At 52.3% G+C, this 16145-nt stretch overlaps 2 protein-coding genes across 2 annotated transcripts; both read left to right on the top strand.

The window, feature by feature from the left end:
• Positions 1-536: 536 nt before the first annotated feature.
• Positions 537-3852, top strand: LOC119298797 (receptor-like protein kinase 7). Its single transcript, XM_037576094.1, has one exon. It carries the CDS (start codon positions 563-565, stop codon positions 3620-3622), a length of 3060 nt encoding a protein of 1019 aa, XP_037431991.1. The 5' UTR covers positions 537-562; the 3' UTR covers positions 3623-3852.
• A 7538-nt stretch (positions 3853-11390) lies between these two features.
• On the top strand, positions 11391-12714 carry LOC119296814. The gene has a single exon (XM_037574872.1). The coding sequence runs from the start codon at positions 11391-11393 to the stop codon at positions 12501-12503; it is 1113 nt and encodes a 370-aa protein (XP_037430769.1). The 3' UTR covers positions 12504-12714.
• Positions 12715-16145: the final 3431 nt, after the last annotated feature.

Below are 16145 nucleotides of genomic sequence, written 5' to 3'. Positions count from 1 at the left end.
AAAATCGTCTCATAAAATATATTCAGCGTATATCGCATGCTTAAAAGATATATACGTGCAAACATTTAATGAATGAGTAATTAAAAAATTCTCATAATCACAAATCCATAACCGCTCTCTTGTAACCTTCCTTTTCAGAAAAACACACCAATAAGTGGCACTCCCGAAGGTCTTTCAGGTTTGTTGACCAAGGTTAAAACTTCTGGTAAAAGAAAACTTATGAACCTCATTGAAACATTATATTTTCAATGAATTGCAATCGAATTTGAATTGGTTTAAAGTTAGTCTTATTCTGACCCACAATTTGGAGGTTAGAAACCACTGAAAATTCGTTAACATTTTTAAAAAAATCACAGAAAACAGTTTATTCCCAACAAAAATCTAGTGCATCTTTCATGAATCAAAGAGTTCCTAATCTAAGCACCATTGTTAGCACACTATCACAGTGTAGGACAGTACAGTAGTGGGGCCCACCAGCCAACCGCAACCTTAAAAGCGAGCGCGGTCAGCAGCGAGTCCAAACACGCTGACACAAAGAAGCTTCCTTTCCTCGTCCCCAGCCATGCCGCCCGCCCGGCCCTTCCACCCCCACCTCCACCTCCACCTCGCCGTCGCCGCCCTCCTCCTCTCCGCCGTCCTCCATGCCGCCTCCGCCGCGACGCACCCCGAGGTGGACGCCCTCATGGCCTTCAAGTCCTCCCTCGCCATCCCTCCCGCGGCCGACCCGTTCTTCGCGTCCTGGGACGCCGCGGCGGCCACGCCCTGCAACTTCACCGGCGTCACGTGCCGCGGCTCCGCCGTCACCGCGCTCTCCGTACACGACCTCAACGTCTCCGCCGAGTCCGTCCCGTTCGACGTCCTCTGCGGCTCGCTGAGGTCGCTCGCCACGCTCTCGCTCCCGTCCAACGCGCTCGCGGGGACCATCGCCGGCGTCGACGCCTGCGTCGGGCTCCAGGAGCTCACCCTCCCCTTCAACTCCTTCTCCGGTGACATCCCCGACCTCTCGCCGCTCACCGGGCTCCGCACGCTCAACCTCTCCACCAACGCCTTCTTCGGCTCCTTCCCCTGGTCCGCGCTCGCCGCCATGCCGGGCCTCCAGGCGCTCTCCGCCGGGGACAACCCGGACCTCACGCCCACCAAGTCCTTCCCGGCCGTGATCACCAGTCTCACCAACCTCACCAAGCTCTACCTCTCCGCGGCCAACATCGCCGGTCCCATCCCCGCGGGCATCGGCCGGCTCACCAAGCTCGTCGACCTCGAGCTCGCCGACAACCCACTCACCGGCGAGATACCCCCGGCGATCGCCCAGCTCGTCAATCTCCAGAGCCTCGAGCTCTACAACTGCTCCCTCACCGGCGCTCTCCCGCGGGGGTTCGGGAAGCTCACCAAGCTGCAGTTCTTCGACGCCTCCCAGAACCAGCTCACCGGCGGTCTCTCGGAGCTCCGGTCCCTCACGCGCCTCGTCTCGCTGCAGCTCTTCTACAACGGGCTCTCCGGTGAGGTGCCCTCCGAGTTCGGCGACTTCAGGGAGCTCGTCAACCTGTCGCTCTACAGCAACAACCTCACCGGCGACCTGCCGCCGAAATTGGGGAGCTGGTCGGAGTTCAACTTCATCGACGTGTCGACCAACTCGCTCACGGGGCCGATCCCGCCGGACATGTGCAGGCGCGGCACCATGCTGAAGCTGCTCATGCTGGAGAATCGATTCTCCGGCGAAATTCCGGCGTCGTACGCGAGCTGCGCGACGCTGCAGAGGTTCAGGGTCAGCAAGAACTCGCTCACCGGCGAGGTGCCCGAGGGACTCTGGGCGCTGCCCAGGGCCGAGATCATCGACCTCGAGGGGAACCGGTTCACCGGCGGCATCAGCGAAGGCATCGGGAAAGCCGCGTCGCTCACCAGTCTCAACCTCGCCGGGAACAAATTCTCCGGCGCGATACCGTCGTCGATAGGCGACGCTGGGAAGCTGCAGAGCATTGACGTGTCGTCCAACGAGCTCTCCGGCGAGATACCGCCGAGCATCGGCAAGCTGGTCCTTCTCGACAGCCTGGACATTGCGGGGAACGGGATCAGCGGAGCCATCCCGGGGAGCCTCGGGTCGTGCTCGGCGCTCAGCACGATGAACCTCGCCGAGAACAAGCTCGCCGGCGCGATCCCGACTGAGCTGCGTGGCCTGACGCGGCTGAATTCGTTGAACATTTCGAGCAACGAACTCTCTGGCGCCGTGCCGGCGATCCTCGCCGACCTGAAGCTGAGCTACCTTAACCTGTCGAATAACCGGCTCGACGGGCCCGTGCCGCCGGGGCTCGCCATCTCGGCGTACGGCGAGAGCTTCCAGGGTAACCCCGGCCTCTGCGCCAACAACGGCGCCGGCTTCCTCCGCCGATGCACGCCCGGAGACGGTGGACATTCGGGGAGCACCGCGCGCACGCTCGTCACCTGCCTCCTCGCCGGCATGGCGGTCCTGCTCGCCGTCCTAGGCGTGGCCATTTTCATCAAGAAGCGCCGGCAGCACGCGGAGGCCGCGGCCATGGCCGGCGCCGGCAAGCTGCTGTTCGCGAAGAAGGGGTCCTGGAACGTCAAGTCGTTCAGGATGATGGCGTTCGACGAGCGGGAGATCGTGGGCGGCGTCCGGGACGAGAACCTGATCGGCAGCGGCGGGTCCGGGAACGTGTACCGCGTGAAGCTCGGGTGCGGCACCGTGGTGGCCGTGAAGCACATCACCCGGACACGCGGGGTCGCGCCCGCGAACGCCGGCCCGACGGCGGCCATGCTGCCCCGGTCGGCGTCGGCGTCGGCGCGGCAGTGCCGCGAGTTCGACGCGGAGGTGGGCACGCTGAGCTCCATCCGGCACGTGAACGTGGTGAAGCTGCTGTGCAGCGTGACGAGCGAGGACGGCGCGGCGAGCCTGCTGGTGTACGAGCACCTCCCCAACGGCAGCCTCTACGAGCGGCTGCACGGCCCGACGGCCCGGAAGCTGGGCGGCCTCGGCTGGCCGGAGCGGTACGAGGTGGCCGTGGGCGCCGCCCGGGGGCTGGAGTACCTCCACCACGGCTGCGGCGACCGGCCCATCCTCCACCGCGACGTCAAGTCGAGCAACATCCTGCTCGACGAGGCCTTCAAGCCGCGCATCGCCGACTTCGGGCTCGCCAAGATCCTGGACGCCAACGCCGGCGGCAAGGGCAAGGGCGAGCCGTGGTCGTCGTCGGGCGGCGCGGTGGCGGGCACGGTGGGGTACATGGCGCCGGAGTACGCGTACACGCGGAAGGTGACGGAGAAGAGCGACGTGTACAGCTTCGGCGTGGTGCTGATGGAGCTGGCGACGGGGCGCGCGGCGGTGGCGGACGGCGAGGACGTGGTGGAGTGGGCGTCGCGGCGGCTGGACGGGGCCGGGAGCGGGCGGGAGAAGGCGATGGCGCTGGTGGACGGGTCGGCGGCGCGGGAGGAGTGGGAGAAGGAGGAGGCCGTGCGGGTGCTGCGCGTGGCGGTGCTGTGCACGAGCCGCACGCCGGCGGTGCGGCCGTCGATGCGGTCCGTGGTGCAGATGCTGGAGGACGCGGGCGTGGGGCGCGAGTGCTCCGGCAACGGCAAGCCCGCCCTGGAGGTCAAGGTCGTCGTCGCCTAGCCGTTCAAAGTTATTTCAGTGTCTGAACTGAGCATTTTGGGTCCGTCCGATCGGAGCAATGGACGGCCGAGATCTGAGCCGGTGCGTTAGTAGAGCATGTAGCATGTGTTGTGTGTGTAGTAAAGATTGTTGGTTGGTGAAGAATTACCCAACCAATCTTGTGTGTGTACCAAACCAAAGTTAATTAGTACTCCCTCCGTTTTTATTTACTTTACATATTAGAATTGACTGAAGTGAAAGAGGAGCACTCCATATTTTGGTTGGTAGATCAATCATTGCCACTTGGCAGGTCAAACTACCCAGTGAAAAATAATGCAGTATTCTTGGCCAAACATACATTCTCTCTGACTGACTGACTTCTCAGGCTGGGTTTCTGCAGAGAAAAAAAAATATACTAAGAGCAAAAATGAGTGTCTCCATTTTGCATACTAAAAGCAAAGCAGTGAAAAAATAATCTAAGCAGCACCTACATTCTCTCTGACTGCCTGGATTTCCCAAGAGTTGAGAGAGAGAGATGTGTTGTCCGGCTGCACACACAAACACACACACACATGTCCGGGAGGGATGCTTCCAAACAAACAAACAAACAAACAAACAAGCCGTCGCCCGAAATCGGTTCGGGGTTGGTTCGTCGTTTGTACGTACGTCGCCGTCGGGGTTGGGTGACGGACACCAACTATATGTCCGGGAATCGCTGCTGAGGAAGGGCGACCCGCCACGTTTTTCAGGCAAGCGGGTAGACTTTGTTGCACGTTGGAACAGCGTCGCCACTGTTGCTGCTGCGGCTGGTGGTGCCTCGTGTGACCTGGTAGTTTTGTCTCCTAGTATCGCATCTTATCTTGTCCACCGACCTACTAATGGCCTGGCTGATGCACCGTTCTCCGGCTGTCGGATGATTCATTCTATTCTTTTTTCCTTGCAACGGTTGTTATGGCCATTCATATCTCGGGCATACCGTGGAGGCGGTCGAGCAAAGATGAACCCTCGTGGGCACTGTTTGGCCGGCCATGTAGGGCGGTACTTCTGATTCTGGGAGGGTTCCGTTCGGGGTTTTCATTTCTTTTTGTATCTACCATTTCTTTTCCTTTTCCATGTTTGTTACTATATGTGTTTTACTTTAAAAATTCTAATTTTTTTTGTATATGTTTCAGTTTATGAATGTTTTTTTTTGAAATTCAGGAATATGCTTTTAATTGGTCATCATTTTTTCAAATATGTGAACAAATCTAGGAATTATAGAGATTACAAAATCTTGAACCCCATACTAAATTTCAACATATGTGTGACCCTCGTGTAGATCACTTCTGCTAGCCCACTCCCTAAAAAATAATCTTCCTCAACTAAAATGAAACAAAAGTCATTATGAGCATGTCTCTATCCAAAGAATGGAAGGTTCGTCGGATCTTTGAAAATTACATCATGTCATCAAGATCAAAATTACGCAACAAGAGAAACAATAAAAAAAAAATCCAATGATATATCTCATTTAACACCCCACACATCATTTGTGCACTGTCGCATGTCATGTATGCTCTAGTCGTACCAGCAACTACGCATAGTATCGCTCCGATACAATAGTAGGGGAACGTGCTAAACTAAAAAACAGTGCCAGTTTCACCTCATGAAGAGCCGCCCGAACAAGCTTCTAAGAGCATCTACAACAACCATTACCAAATCCGGCGTCCTATACGTCCGCGGACGCGTCCGGCCACGTCCATGGACTGTGACCGATCACATCTCAAATTCTTGTCCACACAACCGCGTATTTCATATCCGGCACCTTAAATTCATACTACGCATGCAACGTGAAACTAGTCTATGTAGATCAAACAACAAACATATAAATCGGCAGCAAACGGATACCAAAATGTACACTTTATATCATTCACCACGGTTCATTGTCGGACAGGTTCTAAAGTAAAACAACTAAAACGCGATAACAGAAAACAAAGGAGGAGCTTCTTCCCCACTTCCTTGCCGGCTCTTTGCCCTTCCGATCGTCCGGGCAACTATAGGCGTCCGCGGTAGGTGGTGGATCATCAGAGTCTTTGGAGTCGTGGCCGTCATCATCGGAGCAGGAGGAATCAGAGATGACGATGATGCCCTTCATCCGTCGGACGGCCTGGTCATGTTGCTGCTTCAGCTTGGCCACCCTCGCTACCTCCCCCGCCTTGGGCTCGGACTGCTCAATGGCTACCTAGAGCACCTCGGCATTCTTCCTCAATGGCTAGCCGGTGAGCGTCCATCTCCCCGTCGTAAGTGAACGGCGGTAGACCGAAGCTAGGAGCCTCTTGTCCCCGCTAGGATGGCCCAATCTGGCGGCTGCTTACACGAGGGTACGCTACATCTCTCTATAAGTGAGACATAACTGCGCCTGAATACAAAGGGCTAGCGAGTGAAGAAGGATGTACCTTTTGTTGTGAGAGACCCTTTGTGGGCCAATAGAGCATACCATTCCGTCCGCAGCCTACGGTTGCCGGTTTCCAGCCTCAACGTGCAGAACTGTAAGTGTACCTCAAACTTTTAGTATACATTGAAATAACAATTTTGCTTTTTCATAGATGACCGAGAAACGACTATTTATATGTTGACGCTAATTAAGAATCACTGCCATTTGTGTAAGTACAAAGTGTTGAAAGAACTTCTTTCGACGGGCATGAATGACAACTGGGAAATAAATAGTAATGACATCAAACATATAATGAAATGACAGAGCTTGTCTCTCCGTGTTACTGTTGTGTTCAAAATTAAAGAGCTCTCATTTAACGTGTGTTGTGAACATGACTGAACTTAGGTGCATCAATTAGAGTTATATCTAGATTAAGACACAAAATCCCTCGTTTGCTCATTAAAAATACACACTGCCACATTAGTAAACATATTGTGTGTAGGCGGCACATTTTAGATACAGATGATGTGATTGCATTGGTGGTGCCCTACCAAAATGAGTAAAGCATGATAATTACATACCAGTGTAATTAATCAAATATTCTTTTTTGCTTTGCTTCTACTAATTTGTGCCCATTGTAGCACTAGTTAACCAATGTCTTGTCCGGTGGATACGATCGAGGGGGGCCAGACCACATATCTTTCCAGTGCCATGTCCTTCTCGGTATCACGAGTAGTTGGGGGAATGTAGTCCTTTTGAAGGCCTTAATTCAGATGCTTAAAACAGCCCTCCTTTCAGATTGCAATGAATAGTTTTAGCCATGTCAAAGTCTCCATACCTTTAATTCATAAGCTTAAAAATGTATATGTTTCCTTCCACTATCTGTCTAGAAAGAAAAAAAAAGGTGAGAGGTTGGTTGTGGAGCGCAAAAGCCCGCAGCACTAGGTAGTAAGTGGTGGTGCGTGTCCTAATCCGACGATCTGTATATATGGGTCCAAAGCATGCAAGAAAAGTGTAAAGCTTGACGACAGTGCGAGTTGGGGTTGATTTGTCACCGCATATAGAAATACAGATGACCAATCGACGAGAGGATAGTGAGATGGCGAGATGGACGTGTGACTCGTCTTAATCTAGGAGGAGGCGTATGCGTGCATGGCACTCACCGTAGACTAGAGCATGGCGTTAAGTGTGTAAGACAATAAGATTTGGGGGAACCAGCACAACCCTCTAGGGGTGGCTTATCTCATTATATATAATGGATGTGTTACAATACGTACATAAGTACAGAAGCTATACATAGTCTAACAAAGTGGCAGGAGCATGTAGATATAGTACGTGCAGTGTGCTGTAGTGTCATGGAGCGGTGTTAAGAATTGGTCCTTGCATGATTGGAAATTGTCGTTGCGTTGTGCCCTTGGATGCGTTACGCAGGTGCCGTCGTCGGTCTCGCTGGTTCTCCTTTGTGATGTTTTTCGCCGCGCGTTTTTGACTCCTAGACGGTGCAGCTCAGCTAGGCGGCGGCTGGCAGAGGGAGCAGCGAGGGGTTCTGACATTTCGAGAGTGCCCACTTCACTGCCGTAGCGAGGGCTTTGTTCAGCAGAGTGAGATGGACGGCACTCGTACATTTCACCTTGCGTCCAGAAAGACAAAAGAAGGTGCACTAAATGAAAAGACAAAAGTAGAGCGAGGTGATGTGTTGGTTGTTGATCACACGTTCACCTCATCTCATCATGGGCGTGTGTTGGCCGGCGAGGGTCGAGGAAGCAGACAGGCAGGCGGCGAGCCCACCGATCTAGCCGCACGCGACTTTAAGATGGAGGCTGACGCTGACGCGCCGCTAGTGGTGGTGTCCATCTCCAGGTGAGGTGAGGGAGAGGTCCAGCCGCCGCGTTTGACAAATCCGTACACTCACACGAACCAACGCAACGCAACGCAACGCAGGCACCATGAATGATTTTTCCGCTCCTTTCTAGTACATATCCCCACCGTGCAAAACCGCTCGATCCATCACCCGATAGATATCTCTACTTTATTTATTTTTTATTTATTTATTTTCTCTTTGCGGCTGACCGCTCGCCCATCGAGGTGGCAACTAACTAGTAGTGCCCGTCATACTCCGGCTTGAGCACTCCCTTCATCCAAAAAAGCTTGTATCTCAAATAGATGTATCTAGCATCAAATTAGTACTCATGCGACTCTTGATCTGATGGGATTTCGTACTCTGACGGATGTAGGTCGAGTGGTTCGGGCTCCCTCTAATGCTGTGCTGTGACGACCGTCGTCGGTGTGGCTATTACGCCTAGATCCGACAGTAGTCGTGGTGGCCATCCAAAGGTCTTCGTGAGGTTTCCTCCTTCAGATCTAGTGGTTGACTTCAATGGTGAGATGCAAGTAATGACGATGGCTTGACGCAAAGGGATGGTTGTGCAGCGGCGTCGGTCACACATCGCATGTAGCTGCTGGGATGATGGAGAAGTGGTGGCGACAACACATAAGTGACACTGAGGGTGGTGCTTTCGAGCACCAGGTCATGAGCTCCGGGGTGAAAGCCTAGGTTATCCAAATTGGTTATGCCTGGCAATGGCGATGTTTCTACTTCGTTACCTTGTTGAAGGCATTGCTCGGATTGATTCTTCAGGGTGAAAACCTAGATTCTAATCTTGAGTGGTTGGATCCGGTGACGGCGACGACTGAGCGTCGCTCCCTCTTTTAAGGCGTTGCTGTTGAAGAATCTCGTCGTCCATGTGGTGTCATGAGATGTTGATGCGGATATGGTCATTGATGTAGTTTGCTGACTCGATGGATGTGGTCACTTTGGTTTTTTGTTTTTCTCGCCTAAGCATAGCTTTAGTCTTTTATGACTTTGCTATTTAATGGCGTATTTTTAGTGTGTGTGTGTTGACTGTGTGCATCCTAACTATGCAGAGACCGAGTGTGCTTATTATGTTTGTATTCTCTTAATGCTTTGTTTTAAGTCAATAAAAATCACCCTTTATCGAAAAAGCACCAAGTTAGTACTAGATATATCTATTAAGAAATAAGTTTGAGACAAGTTTTATTTTTGAACTGAAAGAGTAGTAATAAACAATTCAGTAGTACTAGAATAGAACATTCTGGGTTCGTGCATGCATGTGCAGCGGCAGAACATGCACAATGATTTTCCTGTGACTCCGATGAGTGGATTCCTCAGGTCCAGGTCCAGGGTGCATGCCCGTGCCGCGTAGGAAAGTGCATGCATATGCACGCTGAAACTTACGCACGTGCACAGTTTACTCCACACATTAGTCTTTAGAAATGGACAGGTGGATGGGTATCTTCTTCTTCTTCTTTTTTGAGCGGAACTGGCAGGTGTTCTGCCTTTTTCATTATAGTAGGGGAAAAACTGTACAGTGTTGCCAGTAGAGGATCGACAACCAGATAAAAGGGGGGGCATAACGAGATCAGAGCGTAATAACAAAAAAGCTAATATTGGTAGCCTAGTGCTGCTAACAGCCCCGCTACCCAATCAGCTACTACTCCCATGCCTCCATCAGGAGGCTCAACTCATCTTTCGCTCTAAGGAGTACAGCCGAACTGGATTGATTGATGGCCTTAAATATCCTTTTGTTTCGCTCAAGCCAAATATTCCAAGCAATATATGCAGATTCCAAAATTTGATCACAGCCAACGCATAACTCAGTGTGATCCCAATTCTTTGCATTCAACCGATCAGCAGTCCAGAGCCTATTTTGAAGGAGTAACCAGATGAAGAATTTGACTTTCTTTTCCGCTCTGATTCTCCACACGTTCTGAAGGTGTGGTTGAGGAATGCGAGTTAGGAACTGCACATGGTAAGCCGATTTTGCGGAGTACTCCCCATTGGCTGTCAGCTTCCACATAATCTTGTCGGGTGTAGGCAGCAACGAAATGGACTGCACTTTTGTCCAGAGATCAATAAAGGAATCCAGCATAACAGAAGAGTTGATAACCTGAAGGCCTCTCATCCAAGCACCTCCACTAAGGGCCTGATTAACAGAAAGTCTTTTGGACCTAGCCATCTGGAATAGTTCAGGGGCCAATTCCTTGGGTGCTTCCAAAAATTCACCAGATTACCATCTCCGAGCGAAATCGAAGTGCAGGCCGCAAATAAATTCAGGTCCGTTTGATTGCAAGGAATCGGGGTCCCTTTCCATGGCCTGTCCAGATTGTCCCATTCATACCATGGCCATCGCAGTCTTAGCGCCCGACCAAAAGCGTGTATTTCCTTGATTCCCAGGCCACCCACGCTTAGTGGCGCGCAGATTCGCTTCCAGTTGACAAGGCACTTTCCTCCGTGTGCTTCCTCTTCTGTGCTCCATAGAAAATTTCTTCTCAACTTGTCAAATTTCTTGGTGAACCAGCTATTGGGAGAGAAAGTAGTGAGAAAATATGTGATGGTGGCTGTGAGGGCCGAATTGATCAGATCTAGTCTGCCCGTTCTGTTCATCAGCTTCCCTTTCCAGATAGCTAATCTGGATTTACCCTTGTCCAATAAAGGTTGCAGCTCTGTTCGTCTCAAGTTTCTCATGGACAGAGGTAGTCCCAGGTATTTGCAGGGAAAAGAACCCACTGAACCTCCAAAGTTGGTTATCAGATTTTGTACACTACTTTGCTGACATTGAATGGGGTAAATCACACATTTATTGGGGTTGATAGTAAGACCCGAGATGCTCGGTGGAGAGGCAAATCACACATTTATTGGGGCAGTTTCCGGTGAGGTGTCACACGACAGAGAGCGCGGTGGAGAGGCAAATCAGGGCGGTTGTTTTCTTCTTCCAAAATAAATGCTTGCTGCGCATGAAATGCTCGATCAACGGATGGAGTCATACCACCGCCTCCTCCGGCAAACGAGCAAGTTCTATGCTTTACTGATCTTCTCCGGCTCACGGAACTCTGGTCTAATGGCCGCCTTCAGAAAGGACCTCGCTCGAGCGCGGGAAATAACCGACTTGTTCCATGAGAGTTGTGTTGGGCTTTCGAGTGCTTTATAATTGCCGCGCATTATATAGCCGCGCTCGAGTGTTGAACTTCTTTCCTCATATATATCAAACTCATGGTAAACAAGTAAAAAAAAAAAATCAAGAGAGCTGTGTTGGGCTTCCGAGCTACAAAAACCTTTTGTAGAGTGTTTGGATGCTAACTTCACATTCTTCTTTTGGAAGCAAAATAGGCACAGCAAAAACGTGCGTACAATAAAAGTGATTTCCAGGGACCAAACTGCTAGGGTACAATTTTCTCTCGGGATTATCGCAGGCGTGCGTTTAAAACAGAACCTACGGGGCGGATCCCCTTCACTCTCACCCCCACCTCACTTTCTGTCCAAGCGAGCAGCTTTCCTACCCTAGAATCCCGGTCCCTGCCATGGCGGCGGCGGCGGGCCTCCACCAAGACGTTCTCGCCCGTATCTTGCTCCTCCTGTCGTGCATCGTGGACCGCGTCAGGGCGTCCGCGGTCAACAAGCACTGGCGGCGGGTCTCGCTCCAGAATCCGCCCCCGCTGCCGCGCCTCCTCCGGCCGTCCACGGCCCGGACCGAGACCTACCGGATCTTCGGCGGCTTCGTCGATCTGCACCCGTCCTTCTCTGACGAGGGCCGCGGGCCGCGTTTCTGCGGGTCTGCTCCGGGCGGCTGGTTCGTGATGTCATCCCAGCCCTGGCGCGGCCACGCGCTCCTGAATCTCCGCACCGGCGAGCGCGTCGCCCTGCCGGAGAGGGTGCGCATCCCGCTCGAGTCCGGCGTCATCACGTGCCCCATGATGATCCGCGCAGCCGTCATGTCCGTGGCGCCGCCGTCTGGCGCCTGCTTGGTCCCTGCGGTAACATCCAGCCAGACCAACCTGGCGTTCTGGCGGCCCGGCATGGATTGCTGGTTGTCCGCGCCGGCGGTAGGACCGGTTATGCGCAACGCCGAAGACATCACTTACCACGACGGATGGTTCTGCGCCGTCGAATCAGACGATGACCTCGTCTGCTACAAGCCGGAAATCGCCCATGCGGAAGACGGCGCCCCTTCGCTGACCATTCGACATCACGCCTACAATCTCCATGTCGATGGTCACCGGACGGCACCCGGGGAGATCGTCTCCCGCTACCTCCTGCCCTCCGCTTCCGGTGCCGATCTCCTGATGGTGAAAAGATTCATCGCGCCGGCGAGAGGCGGCACCTGCCGGTTCCAGGTCTTCAGGCTGCAGGAGGGACTGCCGGCTTCCTGGCGCCTGTACCAGATGAGCGGGCAGGTGCTCTTCGTCGGCCGGGCCTGCTCCAAGGCCTTCTACACGGGGCACGGCGGCAGCCCGGGCTATATCTATTTCCTCGACGACGTCTACACCGGTGGTCCGCACAGTGTCACCCAGCAGAACGAGTATCCCTGCGTCGACGCCGGCGGGTGGTGTTACTCAGTCCCCGACGAGATCCAGCGCTGCCTGCCATGGTTGCCCCCCTCGGACACCTCGCCGTGCATTTGGTACCACCATTAAATTAATTGTGCGACCAACAGCAGGTTCAGTTCGAGGCATCACATCATAGAGATTTCCATCAGTTAACTAGAGTCTTTGTTGTTTGTGTTTGCTCCTCGTCAGTCTTTCTTTGTTGTTGTAGTTGTGTCGTCGTCTTGTTATTCAGTTGGTTGTATCCTCCAGGTCAGTATTTGTTGTATGTCGTCATTGTCGTGAGTTAATTTGCAGTCTGTATATATGTTGTTTAAATTATGGGTATGAGTTTCTGGTGTAAATTCTTCTTCACATTTTCAGTTTTCCACCGTATTTTCAGTAGTGCACACAATTTCTGTCTGCATCTGTCAGTGGCAGAGTTGTTTTTCATGATGGGTCCGACGCTCGACCCTAGCTTGCCCTAGATCCCTTTGGTTGCTCTTTCTCTCACTGGCTCGAACCGAGGAAGAAGAAAGAAGGAGGGAGACACAGGACACGGTGGTTCCGGTGCACGAACGCCCGCCGTATGAACGGCTTCTTCCTCGAGCACGAACTCGAATCCACTCATATAACAGTACACGGAGTGGAGTTTTATACGCAGGTGCGCCCACACGACGCCGCGCTCCCCACTTCTCCATGCCCGCGCGCTCCGCACGCCATGGCTCACGCCAACAGAACGCCGCGGTCACCCCCGCTCTAGCGCTAACTAACCCACGCATCAAGTGCGTGCACACACGCACACCCCGCTCCACACAGCACGCACACACACAGGACATACACAAGTCGGACTATACCTGTACAATGGTAATACCATACCAAGACGGAGGCTCGGCGCTGCCACGGACCGGACCTGGCGCGCCAGACGCCGGTCACCACCGTGGGGACATGGCTTATTGCTCCAACATTTCATGTATCCCCTGTTTGCATTACACGTTGATGAGATGATCTGCAACTGAATATTGGATGTCCAGCCGTTCAGGTGAATATTACTGATTGTATGTTGAAGACTCTAATCTTTATTAGATGACCGTTCTTCATTCACTTCTCAGCTGATTGTTTGATGTGTTTCAGCTGCCTATACTTATCACATCATCGATGTGGTTGTCCTTGAAACTGGAAGTTCAGTATCTAGTTTGTTGTATGTGCTTAATTTGAAGGCTTTTTCGAACACATTTCATCTATGAAATTGTGAAGTATTTAGACTGCTACTAGCTACCTATATACAGGTTTTTTGATTTCTATATGCTTCTCTTTTTCTTTTCTGGCTTCCTAGTATTTGAAATATGTGCGTATGATTTTCTTCTGTAAATTCTCTAATCCAGATTTTGATATGTTCCGTCGTATTTTCTTCTGACTATATCGTATCATTGCATCTCGGCAGTGGCAGAGGTGTTTTTCATGTCTCCCGTTTTAGCATTGAGACGAGAGGATCTGCAACTGAATATTTGATGTTTGTTTAATTAGGTATACAGCAACTAGTACTGAATATATGTTAAATTATCTATTCTTTGCATGACCCTTCTTCACTTCTCAGCTGAATGTTTGATGTGTTTTAGGGGCATATACTTATTATATGTTTTCCATTTATCCCACTGATGAAACCTCACTTCCTTGAATACAAGATCGTAAATGGGCACTGGGCACACTGCAGATAAAAGTTACGATATTACATTGGAGTTCATTATCAAGCTGATACATCTAAGCTATACACGTGGTATGTTTACTATGCCCTTGTGGCGCCGTAAATTGTATCTAGGAAGAGCATATATACATAGCCAGAGCAGACTGAGCCAGACCAAATGGGATAGGCTCTGGTTCACTTAGGAGAAAATTTCCCATGTTCATGTAGAACCAATTAACTTTTTATTTTATATAACACGTAAATGTATTTTTTTAATTGATTGTGATCTACAAGACCATCAAAATGAAAGAAGAGGTTCAAGGATGAACACATGCTAAAGTTTATGTTTTCTTGTTAGTAGCATTTAAACGATTGTTGATGCATCTTACTAGTTTAATAATCATTCATCAACTTGTCTTCTCTCCTAAGCTAACAATGTTTTTTTTTTGAACTGTCACCGGGGGAGGGATAGCGATCCCTCCACCTGAATTTTATTGCCAAATCACCACTAGGGGGAGGTCCTCATTTTTACAAACATCAGCATACTCTTGGGGTGTGGCGGGGGAGGCCTAACAAAGCTAAGATCAGATCACCGCGTCAACGCACGCACCCACGCATCAACATCCGCACGATCCCGTGGATGTAGCCGTTCTCGCCAGAGAACAGCATCCTCTCGACAGCAGCTTAGGACCCGATCCAGAGATGGCACCATAGCCTGGAAGACCACCCCGTTCCGGTGCTTCCATAGGTGCCAGCAGCATAGGAGGATGAAGGTGCCGGGAGAGGCATCTCCTACGGCAACTCTTACGTCTAGGGCGAAGAGTCGCTCTACCGACGCCCCGGCCGCGATCACCACACCCCCCACGGCGCGCTAGAACTCGCGCGCGAACGGGCAGACAAACATCAGATGGTCCGCGGTTTCCAGCTCCGCCAAGCAGACGGGGCAGCCGCCCCCCGCGCGATCAACAATGGTCTTCCGAAGAAGGACATCCCGAGTGTTGACTCGACGATGGACCAGCAGCCAACAGAAGAACTTCACCCGCGACGGCGCGCGCTCCCCCCAGACGAACGCTGCATGAGGCGAGAGCCGCCCGCCATAGCGCAGGAGGGCGTAAGCGCGGCGCGCGACAAGGCCTCCCGACCGGGGGTGCCCACAAAGCGGCAGCATCCTCTCATCTACGCCCGACGCCACAGGTGCATCAGGGAGAATGGCAAGGAGGGCTTCTCGCTCCCGAGCCCCCGCCCGGGTGTGTCTTGGGACCAAGAAGCGGTCGAGCCCACCGTTCCAGACGTAGGACACAGTGGCCTCGGTGCTCGTGGTGTGCGAGTATAGAGCGGGGAAGGCCACACTCAGAGGACCGCACGGCAGCCACCAGTCGAGCCAGAAGGAGGTTCGCCGCCCATCCTGCACACGCACCCGCGACATGGCGCGGTAGAGCGGCAGCATGCCGCGCAGAGAGCGCCCATGCGGCCCGGCATGACGACAGCTACCGGGATGGAGAAGGGATTGGCCATTCAGCTCCTCCCAAACCCACGACGCCCACCTCGACTCCGACGAGTGTAGACGATGCAGCATCTTGAGCAGCAGGCACATGTTCTGGGTGGTAAGGTCCCGCACCCCGAGCCCCCCCTCGCACTTCGCCCTGCAGACCTGGCTCCAAGCAATCAGGCACTGGGCTCCCGTGGCGCGGTCGGCCGCCGCCCATAGGAATGCCCGGCGCAGCGTATCCATGGCTTAAGCTAACAATGTTATGAGGTGAGCCTCAATGTCATGGTTTATTTTTGCATCCTATCTTCTAATCCTACAATCCAGGATGGGGAACCAACACCCGGTTGTTAAATCTCTGTTGCTGATGTAGTACGGCTGGCATACCAAAACCATCTAATTCCACTATTGCTATAGCTACTCGACAAAGGCGTGCTAGCAAAGAGAAAGTCGTGGCCAAGAGCATGGTGCAATTCAATGCATGAAGGAAAGCTAGACAGTACATATTCACTACAAACCCAGTTATATATTTGTCGTGTGGCTGCTCAGTAGATTTACAACACCTCTGTTATCACGAAATCGG

This window comes from Triticum dicoccoides, chromosome 5A (assembly GCF_002162155.2).
Source record: "Triticum dicoccoides isolate Atlit2015 ecotype Zavitan chromosome 5A, WEW_v2.0, whole genome shotgun sequence".
Lineage (NCBI taxonomy): Eukaryota > Viridiplantae > Streptophyta > Magnoliopsida > Poales > Poaceae > Triticum > Triticum dicoccoides.
This window is presented reverse-complemented; position numbering and strand designations above follow the sequence as displayed.

Bases quoted from the DNA above. Each gene is read 5' to 3' on its own strand.
- LOC119298797 (XM_037576094.1), top strand. From the start codon at position 563: ATGCCGCCCGCCCGGCCCTTCCACCCCCACCTCCACCTCCACCTCGCC.
- LOC119296814 (XM_037574872.1), top strand. From the start codon at position 11,391: ATGGCGGCGGCGGCGGGCCTCCACCAAGACGTTCTCGCCCGTATCTTG.